At 52.6% G+C, this 22,606-nt stretch overlaps 1 protein-coding gene across 1 annotated transcript in view; it reads left to right on the forward strand.

The window, feature by feature from the left end:
* The window catches only part of ASTN2 (astrotactin 2), a 353,959-nt gene that overhangs the window by 246,326 nt on the left and 85,027 nt on the right, over positions 1–22,606 (forward strand). The window contains exons 17-19 of the mRNA XM_037399819.1: positions 4,108–4,373; positions 17,175–17,308; positions 18,472–18,620. Of these exons, the coding sequence (XP_037255716.1) occupies positions 4,108–4,373; positions 17,175–17,308; positions 18,472–18,620 (549 nt within the window). The remainder of the gene's footprint in view (positions 1–4,107; positions 4,374–17,174; positions 17,309–18,471; positions 18,621–22,606) is intronic.

Raw genomic sequence — 22,606 nt, forward strand, 5'->3', positions numbered from 1 at the left:
ACCACATCTGCAGTGCTGTGCTTCCAAACAGATGTTGCCAGGATGCAACTGAGTTGCCAGCAGTGTTAGTGAAAGCATGTTCAGATGCAAGGGCTGATAAGGAATCCCTCTATCCTTGCTGCTGCTGCACTGCAGCCCCTGCAGCAGAACCTCATCCTCCTGCCAGAACAGGACCTCTAGGAGGGACCCAGCTTGCAGTGAAGACAACAGGAGCGTTTCTGTTGGCTTCACTGGCAGCAGGAGATGGCATTGCAATGGTAGGTTGCAAGGTCTGGTTTTCACTCTCTCCAATCCAATGGCAAAAAATTCCTTTGACCTCATCAGGAACAGGGTTGGGCTCCCAGTATTTTTGTTCAAGAAGCCAGTCATCTGGGCCTCAGCACTGACAAATGCTGTACAGCGACTAGGTAATAAAAGCCAGACTGAGCCTCTAGGAATACGCAGGGTTTCTCCAGTTCACTGTCGGGTTTGCTGTGGGGAGAGCAGGCTGGCCCCCAAACCCGCTCCTTGCATGCAGGCAGCTGTGCAGATAACCAAAACTCGTCTGAGAGGTGGGAGAGCGGGAGATAGAGGGACCCTGACCCCTCCTCTCTTTGTGCTACAGTTGCAATGGCAGGTCCAGGAGTAAAGGAGTGTGTTCTGGGGGAAGATACCTCCCAGGTCTGAGATGCTGTGAGTGGTGGGTGGGAAGAGCAGGAAGCACAGTCTCCATCAAGAAAATTGCCAGCTTTTTAGGGATGGGGCACCTGGAGCTGATACTTTCCACCTCCTGAGCAAGCAGATGAGGAGCAGCAGTTCCTCCTTGCTGCTCTCCCTGGCTCTGGAGGAGCTGGCTTACAAGCAGGGTGTGCAGCTGGCACTCTCAGACAGGTTTTAATAGCAGAAATGGGGTGATTATTTTGTTAGGACTGTACATAAGCCCCCAAAGCTCATTCACAAAAGCTACCAGGAATTGCTATCCAGTGCTGATGACTTCCAAGTGCTTGTCTGGATGAGAGCTGGCAATCTGGCAGTGAAGCCTGTCTCCCTCTGCTGAGCCATGTCCTATTTCATTTTCCTCTTTTGGAGTTGTACCCAGAGCTTTTTTGGTACAAGAGAAAATCGGGGATCCCTTGCCAGCACGCTGAACCAGTAAGCTCGGTTACAGTAACCCCTCGCATCCCCCTGAAGCCAATCTGTAAAGGATTCCTTTTCCCCAAAGTGACTGGGGCTTCAACTGTTATAAAGAGGATTAAATGCAGACAGCCATTTCTACCTTACCTATGAAGTCTGCTCTGCTGACAAGTCTACCATGAGTCACCAGGCTCCGTGGTTAATCTTCTGTTGCTGAGTGCATGGCTGCTATGGAAGTGGAGCTGCGCTACTCACACAGTTTGCTACCTTACTTTATTTGCAGACCTCTACGCTTTCCCCTGTGCAGCTCCATTTGATGATTGCTGCTCCTGAAATGGCTTTGCTGCCTCTGGGTTTCCTTCAGGAGAAAGGAGGAATGCTTGCTTTCATGCCCTAGTCCTTGGAGAGCTTTTGAAACCACCACTTCCACCACCCCAGCTACAGTGCCCCTTCCTGGGAGCGATGGGCAAAGGAGGCGGTGGGTGGTGCAGGATACGTTGGATGAACTTGTGTTCATTTTCTTTTCTTGCTAAAGGGGCTGTGGCGTCAGGGTGGGTGCTGAAAGATGGCTCTCCAAATCTAGCCCCCTATTTGCGGGGAAGCCGTATCCTCTCCTTCCCCATGGTGACGTGTCTGGTGGAGCACTGCTGCACACAGCTTCATCTGTATCCCCAAATGGGGCGGCTAATGCAAACGCGTGAATCTCAGCTTTTACAGCTGCATCAGTTGGGGGTGTCCCTCAGCACGGGGCAATGCAGGGAGACTGGGGTCAGCATTCTCCTGCAGAGGGAAATTCTTGCTCAGATGTTTATTTTGCTCCTTACTTGCCTCAGCTTGCTCCTTGCAAACACAGACCATAACTGAGGAGGACCATGGGAGGTTGCTCTTCCTGCTTATTCACCCCTCTCCTTCCTGCTTGTTTGTACTTGAAGAGCACCTGAGCCCACCAGCACTGTGTGCACGTGCATTGTATGCCCTGTGCTTCAACGCAGGGAGGACAGGTGACACGGGGGGAGAAGCACAGAGCAGATAGCTTGGAACAGAGCCTCCAAGGCATTCCCAGGCCAGGGCTGTAGCAACTGGACCACGCTGCCCACCCAGCCTGGACTGTCTCCAGGTCTTCCAGGTTTTGGTGTAAGCCTGTATGTGTGATTTGAGCAATGATTTTCAGAAGGCCTTTTAGAAAGGCTTGAAACTGTGTGCCACATCTCCAGACAAGCCTTAGCTAAGCTTAGACTAAGCCATAGCCTCTGTTAAAGACACATCCACACATTTGATGCTAGTGGTCTACAATTCTTAACAATAAAGCCAATAACTGAGGAAGGGAGGTTTGATATCCTATTGCCAATCATGAGATAACTGATTCCACTTTCTCTTCAGCAGTGTGTTCGTGTTCTCTGTTAAAGCCTGGCTCCAAAACTTACTTCCCTGTGGAGGATCTCTGAAATCACTGCTTCAGCTCTGGTGAAGAAGTTTTGCAGCCCAGAAGTGTCATAGTCTCTTCTACATGTAGTTTAGTAGCACTGTTAAAAAATATTACTCCCATCCATCTTCATGGCTTTTCCTTACAAGGCTTGAAGTTGCCTGGAGCTGCTCTTCTAGAAAATAATCTCTCCAAGAACCCTCTCCAAGTCTCATTTTTCCTGTCTGTGTACACCGTTGTGTCCCTAGATATTGAGACATCTCCTCACAGCCTTGTTTTAATTTATCTTATCAACTCCCCCCCCCCCCCCCCCCCTCGCCTTTTATTCCACTGAAGGATGGGTTGGTTGGAATTTGCTCGTTCTTCCCGTGATAGCTTTGATCCCGCACACAGAAGTGTTCCCTGAGAGCCAGACAGCAGGGAAGGGCTGTCCCTAGCCTGGAGGGCTTTGGGAGTCCTGAATGAATACTGTGTCTACTTGTGTTTCTAATTGACTAGTGCCTTGCCAGATCAGCTGCGTGTCACTGCAAGCTGAGGGCATTGAGACAATCCCCATTCCTCTACAGCTCCTTCGTGGGACTGAGAAGTTGTTGCTGGAGGTAACAGCCATCTATCCAGCTCATGGTGTTGGGAGACTTATTTGGGCACAGGATGGATAAAGGCTTTTCTTCTGTAGGTCTGTCACCAGGTTCTGGAAGGTGGGCCTTCTCTCTTGGATCAACCCAAGAGGAGCATCTGTGGATACAGAGTTTAAATAGAAGTGTCCAGGACAAAGATGGGAGTCCTGTCTCCTTTGCTCAGGGTATCACCAGGTGCGATACATTCCATGTCCTTAGTGAGTGTGTGGACCAAGGCAGGACAAAGTAAGGCTCTCCAGGTGTATTGCCTTGTGGTTCAGACCACCAGGAAGTTTCACAATGGGTTTCAAAGGCCTGAATGTTTCCTCAGAGTGTTGACAGTTTGGGTTTGGTAATGCCTCCGTCTGTTCCATCTATTCCCTGTGTGGTGAGTTTGTTCCTGTACCTGCTTACCCCCTCTGCCACGGGCTGCATCCCACAGTGTAGTCTTTGCATCCATCTTTTTCATCCCACAGTCCCGCTCTTTGCAGCCTCCTTTGCATCCATCTCAGTGCCTTGGATAACGTAATCCAAAACAGAGAGCCAAGGACCACAGGGACCGGGGAGAGCTGGTGTTGGCACAGGTGTGAGGGCACTCAGCTCTTTGACCTGGTCCTTTTGGCAGGCAAGATGTACTTGGGTGGTTTTGTTCTGTTTTGAAGTGCAGAAAGCGAATATGCAATTTACAAAAAAGAAGAAGGAGAACATGGTCAGTTCTGTCACTCTAGAAGTGCTTGTCTGGAAATGCTCGCACTTTCTACCCACTCCTAAGCACTGACCTGCAAGTCCTGTTTTTCTCCTTCTCTCCTTGACCTTTCTGGTTTCCTGCTCCCACCTGCTCCACACCTTTAGCAGCTGCATTTATCCTGGGTGCTGCAAAGTTTGGGTTTGGGAAGATGGACTGTGCTGAGATTTATTTAATGTTGTTTGGTTTCTTCCCTCTCTCTAAACCAGAAACAACTGAGCTTGGGAACAAGAAGGAGTTGAAATCCATGCCCTTCATCACCTATCTCTCTGGCCTGCTGACAGCACAGATGCTCTCTGATGACCACCTCATCTCAGGTGTGGAGATTCACTGTGAGGAGAAAGGGCGCTGCCCATCCACTTGCCATTTGTGCCGGCGCCCTGGCAAGGAGCAGCTCAGCCCTATGCCGGTTCTGCTGGAGATCAACCGAGTGGTGCCTCTGTATGCTCTGATCCAGGACAACGATACCAGGGAGGTGAGTGAGCTGTGGTGGACCAGCTCCACTGCTGTGATCCTGCCTTAGTCACCTCTCAAGTCTGCCTTCCTCCATCTCTGCATAAATGTTGGGTTCCTGGGAGTAGGACAGTGTTTTCATGTGCATGTTTGGGGGGGAACGCTTCAGGATGGTGTCAGTGATGGAGCTGGCAGATCCTGCTGCCCCATTACCTACAGCCCTGGCAGACCTGTGTCTCCCTGCCTTCAGTACGGTGAAGGCAGTGCCATAAGCAGCTGGGGCCACAGTCATTGCCAGTGTCCACCCCAGCAGCCACAGGTGTGCAGGATGTGTCCTGTGGAGGGGTCTTAGGAGCCAGACATCACCTCAGGCTTTCACTCCTGGCTCTGATCTCAGCCGAAGCTGTGTGAGGGGTGGCCAAAGCCCTGCAGGGCTCCAGTGTGGCTTTGCAAAACGCCTGTGTAGAGGAAGGGAATAACCAGCCCCTCGGGACAGTCCCGCAGCCACAGGAGGTCACTGTTACTCCAGGAGGGACCAGCCAAGCTGGAGGTCACCCTTCCCTGGGGCTGGGCTCTGCCTCCTGCGAGATCTTCAGTGTTAATCCTATGGAGATTGATTTCCCACTTTCTTGGTTCACTGCTGCCCCCCGCCCCCCTCCGCAGCCCTCTAACCCCAGTCTCAAGTCCAGAAATGACAGACTTGCCTAAAGTCACTTACTAGCACTGAGCCTGCACTTGATTAAGATGCTTGGAGTAAGCCAGTGTGCAGCAGCTGTGGGTGGGACACAGAGGGCTGCAGGTCAGGAAGCAGTCCTAGCACATGGAGCTGTGACCACCAGGAATGGTGCTTCAACCCCTTCCCATATCCGTGGGCAAAAGAGCCCCCCGTGCTTTTCCTGGTGCCCAAGTCCATTATGGGGGCTTTTCTTCCTTGCTTACTTCTTGTTCTTCTTCCCGCTTTCCCCTCTATCAACCCTTCTGGTTCTTCCATGCAGCTATGCCTGATTTCTATACCTCAGTTCCTCTCTCTTTGCAGCTCTTTCCCCAAACTCCCTTTCTCCCACTATTTTCTCATCCTGCATCCTTTCCTCATTCATGCCTGCTCTTTCCACTGGGCAATTCTTGTGTAGACATTGACCTGCTGTTATCAGCATGTCCCAGGCAGTGCTGGGATGAGGCATTGCAGATACAGGGAGAGCAGTGGGAAAGTGGTTTCCTTCAGGCAAGAAAGATGCCTTTCCCAGCAGCAATCCACAAGAAGATGGTTCCTTTTGGGGTACAAGTGGTAGGTCAGCCAGTGGGGAAGGGTGTAACAGTGAAAGCAAGCAGAGCCCAGCAGGATCTGGGGGATCTCCATGAACCCTGCTCACCACCAGCTCTTCTTCCTGGCCCTGTGCCCAGGTGGCAAATGCCACCCTGCCTCTCTTGCCCTGGCTGCAAGGTGTCCCCCTCCTCCTCACCTGTCCCCCGCAGCCCTGCTGATGCTGCCAGCCCTGCCAGGCTCGCTTGGGGTGCCTCCTTGTCCTGGGGAGCTAGAGCCTGTGTTTCACCAGCAGCAGCCTCCTTCCCTCACTCCCCTGGCTCATGCGGAGGGCTGGCCCCATCAGCTGCAGCTGGAGGACAGCCCGCATTGTGCTTTCCACAGAGGCGCCGGGAAAACCAGCAAACAAACAAAACCCCAGTGAAGCAACCAAATGAGAGAAGCCCCAGCCATCTTCCAGAGGGCTGTGTGTCCCTGTGTCAATGTGTCCCTCCCACTCCTGCCACGGGTTCACCCAGAGGTGGAGGGGCACCCCGGGGACCCTGTCTGTGCACGGGTGCTGTGTCTGAGTCTGCTCCCCCTTCACCCCAGGGTGCTCTTCGTCAGTGGTGCCAGAGTTAGAGGTGGGAGGGTGAGGGATTCTGGAAGCTGCAGGATGGAGGATGCTGCCAGTGCAGTGCTAAGGGGACAGCGGGAGCTGGCAGTGAGCAGGGTGTGCTGGGACAAGTCACCTTGTGCCATCCACAGCAGAGGGTCCTGGGGTGGGGGCAGGCGGTACGTGCTGTCCTCTCTGACCCCCCACCGCCAGCTGGACTGGGTCTCGTTGTTTTGGCTGTGGGCTTCTCTTGGTGGTAGGCCCTCTCACCGCCCCTGTCCCTGCGGCCCATCCAAGGCCACCCGCATCCTTGCTGCAGCAAGGCTTTTTGCCTTCCTGTGCCTCCTCTTTTCCATGCATTCCCATTCCTTCAGCATGAATCCCTTGTCTCACATCAGCTCCAGCATTTTCCTTTTCCCTTCTTGCTCACTTCTTAAACCTTCATCTGATCTGCTGTCCTGCTCCCTCCATCCCTTCCTCCTCAACTTGCTTCTCCCTCTTCTCTCCACCAGCCTCTCTCCTGCAGGATATTTATTTCTCTCCCTCTCCTCCCCTTGCTGCCCTTCAGCCCCATGGGCAGAGATGAGTCCCGGTGCCTGAGGGCTGTAATCCACTGCTGCCAGAGGGGCTCGCTGCCACCATGGCACAAGCCCTGGCTCTCGGCAGGGTGGCCTGGGCTGGGCAAAGCTGCAGCCACCTCTCTGGAGGGGATGGAGCTGATGGTAGCCGTGCCCATGCCCTAGAGTGGATGGTTTGGTGTAGGGTTAGCATTGCCTGTGTGAGAACGTGCCCACGTGCCTCGTGGCATCGTGAGCTTGGGGGATGAGGGATGCCCACAGGGGCATGGGCATGGCCCTCCCCCGTGAGCAGGGAAGGAGAGTGACCATGAAAGGGAAGGGGGTCTAGAGGTGGTGGGAAGCTGCAGCCACCACAGGGACATCACCTCGTCACCGAGACCCAGCAGTGTGCCCTGTTCTACTGTGAGCATGCTGGAAGGCTGGTGGCTTCAACTGCTAGCTTGTTCTGCGCACTGGGATGGGCCGCCAAAGGGCGGGTGCTGTAAGGAGCATCTCATGGACAGTCTGGACGTTGAAATATCCTTTTTCAGCATCAAGTAGGAGGCCTGGGAGGAGGGTCCCCGGGCACTAGCAGAGTGGTGTTTGCCTGTGCCATGAACAAGGTTTGCGGATGCTTGGGCTGAGCCAAGTTCTGCATGTCCGAGAACAGCATGCACAGTTGAGCGCTACCCTGCCTGCTTTTACCTGTTCATGTGGGTAATAATCAATATAGCAAATGCTGGCCTTATGGAAACTGCAAGCAGGTCCCAATTCCCCTGTAGTAATAAAAAAATAATTGTGAACAATGATGATCTTTTTCTTTGCATCTATGTCCACGTAGACACATATAGGTGTGTGCAGAGAGAAAGCAAGGTCATTAAAAAGGTGCATGCTAACATCTGAAAGTTTGCTGAAAATTATCCTGTATAAGCCTTGCAGCAGAGATGAGGCAGGACACAGGTATAGACATTTTAGCCACTTCAGTATGTATAGGTTTTTTTTAGTAGGTCTGCCTTTTCATCTGCCTCAGTGCAGTGAGTTATGCACTTTTTAAAATTTACAACTACCACACGGTACAAGGCTGTGTTCTCAGTTGCTGATGACCTTGCCAGACTTTTAAGTGCTGGGGTTTAGGTTTCCATGCTGGGTGTCTGCCTTGGGCTGATTTGCGATTTTTGTATGCGTGCATGTTTGATTTCAGCTAAAACTGACCATTTCCAAGAGGGAGATTAGGTGAAAATATATTGCTTTGCCCACATGAAATACGTTGGAAAATTCTTTATTTCCACGTCACTGGGAACTGCTGTTTTCTTCTTGCTTTGAAGCAAGGGCTTGAAATTTGGAAGGGCTCCAGGAGTCAGGTTTTGCCTTTTGCTGCCCAGGGAGCATTTGTCCAGAGGCATTTGTGCTGTGAGCTTAAGGAAGCTCTCAGCTGTGTGTGATCAGCAGGGGTTTGCTCTGTCTCCTCTGTCCTGCTCAAGCATCACACCCGCTTTCAGCAGCAGGGAGGAACAGTGTATCAGGGCATTACCATTTAATGATGGCCCCTCTTTGCCTTCTGGTGTGCAATGAAAACTGTGCACTGAGCCCCTGCTAGGAGGTGGGTTTGTTGCCCGCCGTGGTTTAACAGCGTTGGTCAGAGAACTTGCATGGTCACTGATAGCTGCAGCCTGGCTGGGGACATTGGCAGTGCTGGGCAAGGAGTTTCCCAGGTTCAAGGGTTGTGTTTGAAAGTCCAAGCATCTTTTGAAGGGCTTTTTTGAATGACTTTTTCATAACTGTCATGGCTGATGTGGCTGTGGGTGGAAGGTTTCGCCGGTGAAGGACTGCTTGCTGGAACAGAAGCAATGCTAGAGCCTTCTGTCCACTGGTCCTGGTCAGCTGGTGGGATTAGACTTTTCCATTGTTGTTATAACTCCATTGCTCTGTGTCTCTTTACATCTTTTGAACGCGTTGTGAGCATTTGGACTAAAGAAGCTGTGACCTTGGCAGCGACATCTCTGGATGTCTTGGAACCTATGTTGTGGTTTGAACAGCACCGTCTGCCCACATCTCTCTTCTGTGCCACTTGTGCTCTGCAGCAGTGCGGATACCAGTGGTCCCTCCATTGCCATGTCCATGTGAAGCTGGAGGAGATTCTCCACTGCAGGACTGTGGAAGAAACCTCCACCAGTGTCAGCAGCTGGCTAGGCCCAACAGCAAAGAGCTTCTATCTGTTGTGGGGCTTTCTGCTGGCAAAATGCCCCCGACACCTCGAGAGCAGGGTGCTGTTGGGTGCATGTGATGGGGAGAGAAGAGAGACGTGGTGACCCTGGCTGTTTTCCCTCTAGTGAACATCCTGGACCCAAAGGAGAGGAGAGCCACATGTCACCCCAGCAAGAGTGCCAGACTGTCATGGCCTTCCTCCTCCACCATCAGAATATTCCTGCCTGCCCTCAGCCTATGGGATGGACAACATACCTCTTAGTGCCCAGCATAGCCCTGGAGTCCACTAAGGCATGGACTGAGAGAGCAAGACCCCACGTTTGCGCGTTCTGCAAACCTCCACGCCTCCTGGCTGGGCTGCAGGCAGCCAACCCTGAGAGGCACCGGGAGGAGCTGGGATTGCCCTGCTTCCCCCATCCCTCCCACTGCCAGCACTGGCCCGGGGAGTGGCACCGAGACCTGGAAGAGTCGGTGCACTCAGGAGCACCTTTGACAGGGATGCATGTGTGCATGGCTGGAGCCACAGGGCAGCCATGGCCAGCAGTGGGGAGGAAAGGGGCAGGCAGTGTGTTCCCCTCCTGTTTGTTGTCTGTTCCTTTCCCCCTAAAAAGCCCAAAATGAACACAAAAGCCACTCCCGCAGAGCAGCTTGGCCAGCTGCAGAAGTGCTTAGAGGGTGGTGTGGTGAGAGAGGTGCGGGGAAGGGGAGCAGGAGAGATCAGTCTCACCCCTGGTGGGAAATGAACTCAAACCCCTGTTGTTTGTATTTAAGGAGACAAATGGACCTGGAGCCTGGATTTTTAGAAGACCCCTAGGACCTTGATTTAATTCAAAAATTGAGTAATCTCAGCATTTTCCTGCAGCAACAACCTCACAGCACATGCAACCCAGCCCGCGGCATAGCGGTGTGCTGGGGGGCACGTCCCTGCTCTGCCGGCCCTGTCAGCCCCCGCAGGAGCTGGCGTGTGGCTGGGACCCTGGCAGCACTCTCAGCCAGAGCTGCTTCGCTGCCTGTGCGTGGACCCCAGTGTGCTTGTGCCAGCAGTGCCTGCATGCCGGAGGTCTGCAGAGCCCCTGCGGCCTCACTGGCTGGGACGGCAGCTCTCGAGGCTGGAGGAAAATTCCCCGTCACTCCTACCCACCCCTTGCCTGTGAGCACCTGCTGGCCCCAAGGGGCCATCTATTGCTGTGCAGAACGTGGCCACCGCTGACCACTGCAGTGTCCCCAGGGTGGCCTTGGCCAGGGTGCTGGGAGTGAGGACCAGGGGAGCTGCAGGCAGTGAGCTTGTGTCCCAGCGGAGTGCTGTGCCGGCTCCAGTGACCACTCGAGCCTGGCCATGTGGGCAGCTGAGTTATCATGGACCAGGAGGCAAGCAGGAGCAAAGAGAGGAGAAAGCATTTCTTTCACCCATCCCATCCTTCATCCTTCAAACCACCTACCCTCAGCTCTCTCTGAAGATGCAGGATGGAGCATGTGTCCTTCCTCCCCCCAGAGCAGGCTAGCTGCTTGCACAGATGATGACAAAGTGGTGGTGGCAATTTCTGAGGGAGCTGCACAAGCTGGTGTCTCTTTTCCTCCTGGGCCCAGCTGATCTCCATGCCCTTGCAGCTCACTTTCTCCAATAGCTGTATTTCAGCAGAAGTACAAAGTTTAGCCAGTTTTGAAGTCTTCCGTTGGTGATCCTTGCTCAGGTGTCGGGGTCAAGGTTGTCTTGCATTCGTTGTTGTAAGGCACAGTGTGATGGAGCCATGCCCTGGCTGTGTACTTGGAGCCCTTCTATACATTTATACCAACCCTGCATTACCAGGATGGATGGTCTAAAGGGCCCACAACGGGGTGAATCACATCCCTCGTACCTCCAGTGCCATCCGTCCGTCAGGGCAGCCCACCTGAGCCAGCCCTGGTTTGTGCAGACTGGGCACACCATTGGGGCTCCCCAGCCCCTGGGCGAGGAGCTGAAGTGGCCAAGTGTATCACTGGTGCTGTGACCCCCTGGTTTGGTGTTGACATTGCCCTCAAAGGCCAGGGTAGATGGAAAAGAACACATCTGAGAAATACAGGATCCTGGTGCTGGTGCCTCGAGACCTTGTGCTCCTGCAGCATGAGATCTGCTGCTGGCTTTGAAGTTGTGAGCGTGCCTGGAGAGGAGCCCCTGACTCTGCTGGGTGAACATTGTCCATGCTGCCATCCGGGTTCAGCCCATTAGGGAAGCAAACCGCAGTCAGTAGAGACCAGAGATGTGCCTGGAGGAGATCAGTCCTAGGATTGAGCAGGACTTTGAGAAACGTGAGCCTGAGGAGGAGGGACAGGGGGATTGAGGCAGAGGCTGGAGAAGCCAAGCTGGGGCTCCTTTCTCGGGGAAGAGTTTGGCCGTACCCCTTGAACCCCACTCTGAAGGCTGGATATCTGGGCCCTTCCCATAGCCCCGTGTCTCAGGGCTGGTTCTCCTCGTGTCCCCTGCCCATCTGGGCCCGGCAGGAGGAGGGTGAAGTTTTGCAGGGTGCTGTGGAGACAGGGCAAAAGGTGTCGGCGAGGCCATGGGCTCACTCTGGGCCCCATACAGCACCCGATGGCAGAGCTGCTGGAGGACCGCAATCCTCCCTGCGCCTACACAGCTTCCCCGGAGCAGCCTCTGAAGGTGGAGAGCCAGTGCCAGGGATTTGTTTTTCCACTGCCAAAACTGAAAGTGAGCCAGGGCGAACGGGGACAGCATTTGTATTGTTGAGGTGAACTTTTTTGTTTTGGTCTGGGGTGTGTGGGTGGGTTTATTTGGTTTTGCTTTGTTTTAATATCTGCTAATTGGCCCTTGTCCTCCTCCTTGCGCACTTGAGCATCCTGCTGCAGCTTGAGCCCACATCCGACTCGCCTTACCAGGGGAAGAATAGCTGCATTGTAACCGCCCCACCGTGTTATAATGGGGAGCTTTGTAGCCGAAGTGTGAAAGCAGAGCCGGTTCCCCAGGACAGGACTCTCGCTGCAGTGCAAAGGCTTTTATTTCCCCTGCTGCCAGGTTTTACCGTGTCCTCTGCTGCTCCCTTGGATCCCATAAATAACACAAACCAGGATGCTGCCCACCCTGGGTCCCTTCCAGCACCCTGACCTTTCCGGCAAACCGCTGATGTGCCTTCCCAGGATGAAGTGCTGGTGATCCTGCTCCCCATGGACAGGCAGCCGGAGGCAGGGAGGGTGTGAGCAGCACAAGATGAGATCACCTGCCAACAGCAGTAGGGAAACTTCATCCTCCTTTGCTGTGAACCTGGAGCAGACTTTCAGACGTGAACTGCATGATCCTGGAAAGAGTCTCTGGCCTGGGAAATCCTTAGTTTTCCTCCCTTTTTTGGTCTCTCTTTTTTTTTTTTTTTTTTTTTTTTTTTTTTCCTTCTCCCCCCCGCCCCCTTCTCCCCTCTCCTTCTAGAGATGTCTAGACTAAGGAGCAGTATTCATCTTCTATGAACAGCACTGAGCATGACTGTAAGGGCATGGAAAGCTTTTCCTCCAGCCACCCTTATCATCATGATGGCATCCTGTTCAGCCTGTGAAATCCCTGCTGGAGCCTGCCTCGCATACTCTTTCCCTTGATGAACAGTCAGTATTGCTGTCTACAGACTGCGTGGAGCATGGCAGTGTCCAGGAGCTCCAGGCAATGGCACTGTTGTGGCAGGCACTGTATGGGGTGGCAGCGCTGGGTGACTGGATTTGCTGGTAAGCAGAACAGGACTGTGCCACGCCAAGCAGCCCTCTGCCTCCTCTGCTGGCACCTGCCTGCACGTGAGGGAAGGTGGTGGTGGTGTGCAGGCACCATCTCCATCCCACAAATAGGAAGGGACAGAATGTCTGTGTTGGCTGCTCTATCCCTGGACAAGGGACTGAGTGTGTCCACTGGCATGACCCAACCTGCTTCTACTCTTCTTGCTTTCCTTCTGCATTGAGAACAACAATAACAAACAAGCAAGCATAGACCAGGGAAACCAGTACAAGACCCCAAATGTACCAAACTTCCAGCTTCTAGATCACCTTCGCTATCTCTGGCGCATCTCTGTCCGTGCTCATCTGTGGTTGGTATTTTTATCTCCCTGTATTTCCTTTTTAATTTTTCGAGAAACTGAGGTGTGCATAGCAACTACAAAGAAACCTAGACTCAAAGAAACAATTGAGCCAGATTTTTGTATCCCTGTCAGCCATGGAAAAGACCAGATATTCACAAATAAGCACCCAACACGTGCCTTTTCCTGGATCCCATCTGGAAACACCAGCCCCTGTGGTGCGTGCTGAGTCCTGCAAATGCTGATCTGAAAGGTTCCTTCATGTCCTATAATTTACCTCTCTGGGGATGTCAACAGAAAACCTACGGTTAGAAATAACTTAATGCTTCTCCCTCCATCAGCCAGGTCTAACAGAGGACAAAGGAAATGTTCTTCAATATTCTGTTGCAGAGTGTCTAAGCCATAAAATGGGACCAAATGGCCTCCCCCTGAGCACAAATAACAACAGGAGAAAGATCCATATGCAATCAAGTGTAGGATAAATGTGCTTAGCTGATCATTCGTTTCCCTAATATTTTTTTTATGAATAGGCTTAACTTATGGTAAGATGGGACTTTATGGTCCTGTAAGTCTTGCTCGTGTCAAAACAAATGAACTAGCCATCCTATGGGGGAGCTATCAATCCAATGTATGGGTGTGGGGAGTCAGACCTATTATACCTTTAAGAGCAAATTAGATGCTGTTCCTATGATTCATAATGCTATATGTCTAATGGCATGACTCGTCATCTAGAAAATAAACGTTTTGAGCCAGTTTCTCATCTCATAAATTTCCCCTCTGGCACTGAAGGACATAAACTAAATGGGCTGACTCACAGGGAAACAATACAATTTGGATACTTTTAAATGAAAGATAAAATTGCCTTAGGGCACAGAGGGGCGTTGAGATCCTGGGGAATGGTTGGCAAGCACAGGACGGCACATCAGGGGCCACTCTACCGTCTCCAGGAGGCAAGGCTGCTCCTGGGGAGCCTTTCATGCTTGAAGACCCTGTTGGGTTTCCCCAGCTTGCTAGCTTGGTGTAACCACCACAGTGAAACATCCGATGTGGAGATGATCGTGTTGGAGATGGTCATCTTGTTGTACGTGTTGTCTCCTGGCAGGGAGGAGAGCAGTTGCTGCACATTCCAAGCATGGCATCAGGAAAGGACACGAGATGTGGAGGTGCCCACTCCAAGGCAGGAGGGGAAGGTGGTCCTTAGCCACCAGACCAGGGAAGTCCCTGTGCATTCCCACCTGAAGCTCTCCCAAAGGCTGCAGCTGCCCATGGGATGGGTCTTGGCACCTTTGCTGCATCCTTTGTCCATTACTCTTGGTCTTCCCTTGCCGTTGGGCTCCTGGTTTGGGTGGCAGCTGCCATTCCCCTGGGTTTGTGTGAGCAGTCCCATAGCTCCCAGGCTGTGCTGTCGGAAGGAGAAAGGGAAGGAGAGGTTTTCACGTGGTTGCCACAGGTGGAGGAGCCTGCAGTGTGCCTTTGGGGCTGGGCTGGTTAAAGCTATCACCTTTGCAGAGAAGGTGACTTCAACTGCTGATCTCTGCCAGGACCAGAGAGCAGCCTCTGCCGTTGCAGCTGGAGCCTGGGGCAGGCTGGGGGAGCCGAGGGAAGGAAGGGTGGGCTCTGTGTGAGCTACAGCAAAAGCTGTACCTGGCTTCTGGGCTGGGAGGACCACAGAGTCCTCAAAGCTCACAGAGACCATCCATTTCTCCTGTAGTTTCTGTGGATCAATTGACTGTCCCCACGGAGGGTTTAGGGCCTCTTAAAGTGATGGTGAACATCTTTGTGTGGGGAGCATCATCCCTTCTTCTGCATGATCTTACCTGTTTCCTTGTCATCAGTTTGGTCTTGCCACTTCCCCACTCTCTGACACACACTCCCTGGCACCGAGGGCAAAATCCTGGAAACCTCTGGCTCGAAATCCCACTGGAAAGCAAGAGAAGGTGAGTCCTGGAGGGAGGCAGTGGCCAGCACTGGGGGCTGACCATGCTAACCCAGTTAGTGCGCGTAGGTGTGCTCACCTTAATGAGTGCAATTGAAGGACGCATCGATTAGCTAACCTCGTTTGTGTGAAGGCTGACACAAGGCAGATGATGGCTGGCTACCTGCAGGATCTAATTAAAATGTATGTGAGGCTGGGCAGGCAGAGCAGAGGGGATTGCTCATCCAGCCTTGCGCTCACCGGCAGAAAAAAGAAAATAAAAGGAAGGAATTGACTATTGGATTTGGCTAAAGGGCATGCATGGGGTGGGTGGGATTTCTTCCCTGCATTGGGGATGTGCAGGGAGCAGCTGGGTTAGGGGCCAGGGAGGGAGCATGCAGAGCAGCGGTTGTCAGGGCTGGGGAAGGGTGACAGTGGAGCAGTGCTGAGGGGTGACAGTGCAGCTCTTCCAGGGATCACCCGACATCTGTCTTTGCCCACAGTGCATGTCTGTGCACACATGTACCTACAACATACATATTTATCCTGCTTCCTAGGGAGAGAACATGCCTCCTCATCCATCTATGCACATCATTTTCTGTTTCTATCCTGCACAGCCCTTCCACTCCTCTCTGTCTTCCCTGCTCTTCGTTGCTTGCAATGCCCTTTCCAGCCCAGTGCTTCAATTACATTCTAAACAACAAGTAAAATAACGTCACATTTTCTCTCTTTCTCATGTTTTTTCCTTCCCTTTTTTTTTTTTTTTTTTTTTTTTTTGTCTGGAACAGTCCCATTTTGTAAATGCCTGGAAGCAGAAAATGTTTCAGACATGAGAGCCTCGAGGCGCCTTGTTAAAGGTGCTCGGGGTGTTTGGGGGGAGTGACAAAACCCCGGACAATGGGAGCCCTGACGTCAGGCTCTATTTATACCTCCTCTTTTCAGAAACCTCCCCGGGATGGCGCTTTTCCTAGAGTTTTCTGCTAAATGCCGCAGCTGCTGGAGCCATCTCTGTCCTCAAAGGGCACGTTTTTATCTTTAAGGCGTAACCTGGCAGTGCGGGCAGTATCACCCGGGCCAGGCTTCCGCAGGCAGCTTGGAAAGGGTGGAATAGTGCTGCTTCGAGCTGGGCTGTGCAGGGGCTGGTAGCGAGGCTGCTGCACATGCATGAGGACCCATGAAGGATTTTCAAGCCTGAAATGTACCTTTTAAAAGGTCAAAAGCATTACAAGGACGTTTGTTTTGGTGGACGAAGTTTTGGTGTTACAATTATTCTAGCAGGGTGTGTGGCTGCGCAGCGTTGGGTTGAATATTGGCCGGGTGTGTGCAGGGTGAGATGCTGTCTTCCAGGCTGAAGGTTTGATTAGGTGTGACAGGCAAAGGGTGGTGTGAGAAACCATGGTAAATCCACGCGGTCCAAACTACAGCAGGGTACAGAGGAAGGGGCGCCCTGTCCTGCAGCATGGGGACCAGCGTCGAGCACCCCAAGCTGCAGGACGAGCACAGGGAAGATAGCACAAGGTGAGACCTTGAAGGCTTTGGGAATTCAAAGTGTTTCAGTCTCATACCCCAGCAGATGAATGGGTGTCTTTCTGGGGATGCATTGGCACCATTAGGAGCGGTCGGGAGGGCTCCTGGTCAGGCTGGGGACGCTGCCCGGCTGGGGAACACCCTGCAAGTATTTTACAGGATTGTATTCTTCCAGATACTGCTCTTTTGCTTCTGAGTATTCCTTATGCAAGTGAATAAAGCAGCAGTTTGCTTGCAGGAGTGCAGCTTACATGAATAATGAACCCATGAGAAGGATGGGAGCTGTCTGTGTTATTGGGGATGAAGGAATTAATTCTTAGTAGGGACAAAACCAGCTATGGGATGGGCATGTGGAAGGGTTTCACTGTGCACAGCAGCAGTGTGAGGGGGCTCTGTATGCTGTCCAGTGTCACAGACAGGCTTATGTTTGTGTGTCTTCAGGCAGCTGCCCTCTGTCACAGGAGAGCCCTTTTGCAGGATCGTGCAGACCCTCCCCATCCCCATGCCAAAGGCAGCACCCGGGGTGAACCAGCATCACTCCGCAGCGAGAGCTAAAGCACAGGGAGGTGAAGGGACTTGCCCAGGGCCATGCAGAGCTGGGGCGACCCCCCATGTTCCCTGATCCCGCACCCCTGATGCTCAGCACCATGTGGCTGAGCCACTGGCCGGATTTCACCGAGTCTTTAGCACATGTGTTCATGCTTTTTGTTCTCATGTCAGGCTTTCAAGGGAGCCCTGATGAGCTCATACTGGTGCTCGGGGAAAGGCGATGTTATCGAAGACTGGTGCAGGTGTGACCTCAACGCCTTCGATGAGAATGGACTCCCGAACTGCAGCCCTCTCCCTCCACCTGTGTACGTATCGGTGCGAGCCCCTCCCGCAGGTCACGGCCCCAGCCCCCAGCCCCTTTCCTGCAGGCTCAGGCCATGGGCATCTCCTTCCTCTCATCTTCAAGCCCCGGGGCCACAGTCTAGCACTCCTCACTGTGTGACTGATGCCTTTAGGATATCCTGGCTCCGGCTGTGGCCCTGGAAGGTTTCCTTATAGATTTTCATCACCTGATTAGCAGGGGTTGTAGAATGGGATTTCAAATGCTGAAAGAAATGGAATTATGGTGCAATTCATTGTGGCTTGTCAGAACAAGAGCAAATCAGGAGCAAACTGATGGGTAATTAGCTGAGAAGGCAGGAAGACTGGCTCCAGTGAGCCACAAGGAGCCGAACACTTTCTTAGCGAGCCAATATCCTTGGAGGGGATTTGTTTCCCATCCCAAGTTCAACAAAGACACTCATATGTTTGGAACCAGACCCTTCATAGCCCCATACTTTGTATTGTCATTTATCTGAGCGCAAAGAGAGCTGACACCTTTGCACCAGCATGGCCAGGAGCACAAAGTTGCTCTGCCTTCACACCTACCCTCATCATCCCTGACCCGGGCAGGACTCCTGCACAGCTGCCCCTGCTTTGGCTGTCGCTCACACCCATCAGAGGCTTGCCCATTTGCAGCTGGGTAAATTCACAGCCACAGCTGCCCCTTTGCTCCCTCCCACCCGCCTTTGCCTTTGCTCACTGGTGATGCAGACTAGACCCTCCCCCTCCTGCAGATTCAGCCCAGCTGGGTTGCATAAAGGTTAAGCTGGATCCTCCTCTTCCTTTTGTGTTCCTGGGCAGCTAGTCCTTGGGTCCTTCTGGGGCTGCTGAAGCTTAGTAGTTCTCCCAGGAGATGAAGGTTCCTTTAGATAGAGTGTTTGGGTTCCTGTGGTTGCATGACCTGGGCTTTACCAGGAACACTGGGAGGTAAGGACACGTTCTGCAGTAGGCTGAACCTAACCGATCTTCAACTGGAAGTTGTTCTGCACTTACCTGCTGCTTTCCCCTTGTGCTGTCTGTCTTTGTGGGTCTGTGTGCACGTTCCTGTGTATAAGCGTGAGCTGGGGCTGTGCTGCTTGTAGAGGGGGGTTCCTCCCCAGAAGGAGAGCTGATGTCTTATTTGGTTTCTTTCCTGTCTCCTGCCCAGTCTGCGGCTCTCCCCCAACGTGGAGCCCTCCAGCACCGTGGTCTCCCTGGAGTGGCTGGACGTGCAGCCTGCCATTGGGACGAAGGTGTCCGACTATGTTCTGCAGCACAAGAAGGTGGATGAGTACACAGACACGGACCTCTACACAGGTGGGTGCAACTGCTGAGGGCAAGTTCTCCTTGGTGCAAAGTGTGTGCGGTGATGTGTCCTGTGCTCTGCCTGGTTGGGAGCTGCTGCTGTTGTGGAGAATGATGCATAAAGCCAAGGTGTTGTATGAGGTATCAAAACTGCTTTGTTCAGGAGAGGTTTCTGAAGGCTTCTGCAGACACGGGTGTTTAAGTGGAAGGAGAAATGCAAAAATGCAGTGTGGCAGGAAGAAATTATTTGCCTTTTTTGGGTAGGAGAACCATGAGTTGAAGTTTCTGACTGAAGTGACTGTTTGACCTGATTAGTCTGAAATATGCTGCAGGATGGTGGGTGTGGGAGGAAGTTCAGCCCTCAACAACTTGAGGGCTTTACTGCTCAGTTCCAGTGAGTACTGCATTACCTGCCAGCCTTTGAAAGGACACTTCTAAGTTGCTTTGTGCACCTATTGAAGTGACTTAAGTCTACGGTATTAAGGGAGATCATTTAAGCAGCACAAAACTTCTCTAGGGGAGCCTGAAACTCTCCCGAGTTGGAGTTTGGTTCCCAGCTCAGGCTTGGGCTGAGTGCCCTGTGCTTTGCAAAGGCTTTGTCAGCAATTTAAGCCATGCTCCAGGAGCTGCTGGGCAAGGTGTAGGGATGTGAAGGATGGGATTTGATTTGGGTGAATCAATGATGTATTTCAGAAAATAGCACTGGAGATCTTGAGTGATGCTACTGCTGCATGGAAAGCCAGGCAAAACCTCATACTGTTTTTTGCTTGAGGATTTTGGATGTAGTTTAAGAAGATCATGTTGTGTGTCAGGGGCAGCCAGTGTTGTTGACCGGAGCAAAGGTTTAGCTTTGTGTGAAGGCTCCTTCCCCCAGGTGCTGGCAATATCTAATTTCAGCTGTCTCTAGGTAAGGAAACATAGGAATAAGGTTTCTACCCACCATTGGAGCAAAGCTCTGCAGCTGCTACTGCTTTGGGTGTTTAAAACCCTCATTTGTTCTGAGGTGGAGTCTGGTCAGCTTATGCCAAGCATGTGTGTTCCGGGCTGCTGCAAGGACAAGGAGCCAGGCTGAGGGTAGGGACAGGGCTGGCACTGCAGGGGACCTCGCTGCTCCCCTGCTGCCTGGGCATCCTGGTGAGACATGTCTGTGTGTCCCTGTTGGAAGGCCATCTCAGGAAGATCATTCAGAGCTGGATTGGGAGTTGCATGCAGGCAGTTGTTAGATCTTGGTCGGAAGCTTTCTTAGCTTGTGGTGGTGGCTTTTTCTTCTCCTCACTAATTTAAGACCCCCTGAGCCAAGCCCTCTGCTCCCATGAACTGCCACAGAGCAAACTGCTCCACCTCACAGCCACAGGGAAGTTTTTGCCCTTAAAAATTTTGTCCTACACGAGCTGCACTTTTCCTGCTGGAGAGAGCCAGAGACCTACATCCTGGGGGGACCTGGCTGTTTGTGGAGACCCCTGTGAGAAGGAGGTCTGGTTCCTGGCTTGTACAACAGCCCTGTCCCTCAGGAGCTTTCTCCTATACCTTGCCAGCATCCACTTCCAGAGCTGCCTGATGTGGCCATGGCCCCTGGGTTATGTTTCTAGTTTCCCGGCGTGGAAGAAGGCTTGTTCTTTATCTTGGAGGGGCACCCTCCAGTAATGGAGAAGGAAAACAAGCCACCAAAGGAGGGGCTTTGTTTTGGATGGGGATTCCAGATTGCTCACACATCAGTCAGGTGAGGCCAGACCGGGGAAACATGGGGTTTCTCCTTTGAAGTGGCTGGATCTTTGCCTGGCAGCCAGAGTAGGAAATACAGATTATTATTATTATTTTCCTTTTATGACTGCCATGTGTTTGACAGGTGATTGAATTCATTGTGGGGAGCTGCCCTCCCTTTTCCCTGCTCTGGGGGACTGTTTGGGACAGAATGACCCCATTAACAATTAAAGAGAAAAGCCAATCCTAAACCTTTCCCTTTTTTCTATGCTGTTTATAACCAAACAACATTCCTGCCTTCGTTCCTTTCTTACCCTACAGGCCTCTAATGCCAGATGACTTGATTCTTGCAAATACCTTACATAGGTACAGAGATGCTGATTGCTGCATCTCTCTAAGGCTTTGCTTGGTACCATGCTTCACCCAGCCAAAAATCCTACCACGGGTGTCCCCTCACCACCATCGCCCACCCATCGTGCTGCACCACATCTCCATTACATCCAAGCAGCATCCACAAAAACATTCATTCAACCCTGGGAGGGGTGTGTGCAGGATATGAAATTTGGGTGGCTTTTGATGGGTATTGGCAGGTCTTCCTTCCCCATCAGTCTCCTGGCTGCTGGCAGGTAAGAGCAGGCTGCTGCCATTGCTGGAGGTGCACCATGGGTGCTTGCAGAGTGTGGCACTATTGGGCTGGGAAGGTCCTGCAAGGTTGGAGGGCTCTGGAGCCTGCTGCCATTCATCCCTTGGGTCTCTTGAGTTTAAATGTATGGGTTATTTGTGCTTGTAGGGGGAAGTTTAGTTTTATTGCAGTTTTAGCCATTTCTTGTTGGAATTTCTGGTGCTGGACTGGGGCTAGAGCTGTTCCAACCGGCTCTTCAGCCCCATGACAAGCTAGGTGGTACCTGGCCCCTGCCTTCCTCCTGCCCCCACAAAAGCCTCCAGTCTCTCCCCATTGCAAAACTCCTCGACTGCCTCCTTGCTTTGCAACTGGAAGATGTAGCTTTTCCCTTGAGCCAGAGAATATTTGCTCCTCTTCTTGGAGCAGAGTCAGGAGAGAGTTTTGAGGCTGGTCTGGTGTGCATCCCCTCTGCTCCCTGCCAGGCTCTGTGCGGGGCGGTGATGCTGTGGCATGGGGCAGGAGGAGCCAGGAGCTCACATGGGGCAGCTGCCCCTGGCTGTATGTGCTTTTTAAAGAGGCTTATTACTGGTGCTTAGAAAAACATAGCCCTTGGACCATCTGAGGCTAATAGGAGGTGAACTTGTGTGCGAAACAAACCATGCTTTCAACACCAGCGCGTGGGGAGCGAGCGGCTCTCCACTCGGGAGCCAGCGGAGAAGACGGAGAGCAATTACATCCCAAACTGTTTATTAAAACTTGTGGAAATTACTCATAACTCCATGTGTGCGACGGCTTTGTAGTTGAGTGATGCTCTTTGTTTGAACATGGGGCTCTCGAAGAGGGTGCAAGCATGTGTGTGTGTGTGCATGGCCAAGCCCGCCAGCGCATTATGTCATGGACGAAGCAGGCGCTGCACTTGAGAGAGGGAGAGGGAGAAATGTGTTTTACAGGGTGAGGTACAAACTGAAATGGCTGTGAACATCTGGAACTGATATTAGGCTTGGAAAATGTTTTCTGTCACTCCAACACTCCTCTAGAGGAAGGTTTCTGAAGTTAAGAAGCTCCAAAGGGGATGCGGGGGAGGGACAAGGGGATAACATGACCGTGGCGCAAAGTGCTTTTTATGTCTTGGTTCTGGTTGCCGTAGCCAGGCCGTGTCCCTGCCTGTGCCGGGTGGGGGACCTGGGGTTTTGCTGTTGCTGGTTGTGGTGGCCCTGGCTCAGCAGGTCCCCTGGCTGAGCTGCGCCCTGCATCCTGAGATGGTCCTGCATGGGGAGCGCTGCGCCCTCCAGCCCGTGATGGGTGGAAGAACAGAAGGCTCCTTGCCCTGGTTGTAGGGTTAGGAACCGAGGAGCTGAGGTGGGTGGCCTCTTCCAAAAGAGGAAGGGTGAGATCCTCAGGTGGGGACGAGCAGACCTGTACCTGGTTTAAAACCACCTGGACCATCTCTGGGGCCCACTTGGGAGGTCAGACCCACCCGCGGCCAGGTGCAGGTTGGGGTGGCTGCTGTGAGCATGCAAAGTGCAAGGTTTAAAAGTAAAAAAAGCGTTTTGAATGTGTTTGTAGCATGTACATAGCAGGGCTGGGGATGGCTGGAGGAGAACGAGGGGCTAGACTTTCACTGTGTGATGGATGGGGTCTGTGGGCTTGGCAGGGGACTGTGTTGCTCCTGGGG

Source organism: Falco rusticolus, chromosome 9 (genome assembly GCF_015220075.1).
Source record: "Falco rusticolus isolate bFalRus1 chromosome 9, bFalRus1.pri, whole genome shotgun sequence".
Lineage (NCBI taxonomy): Eukaryota > Metazoa > Chordata > Aves > Falconiformes > Falconidae > Falco > Falco rusticolus.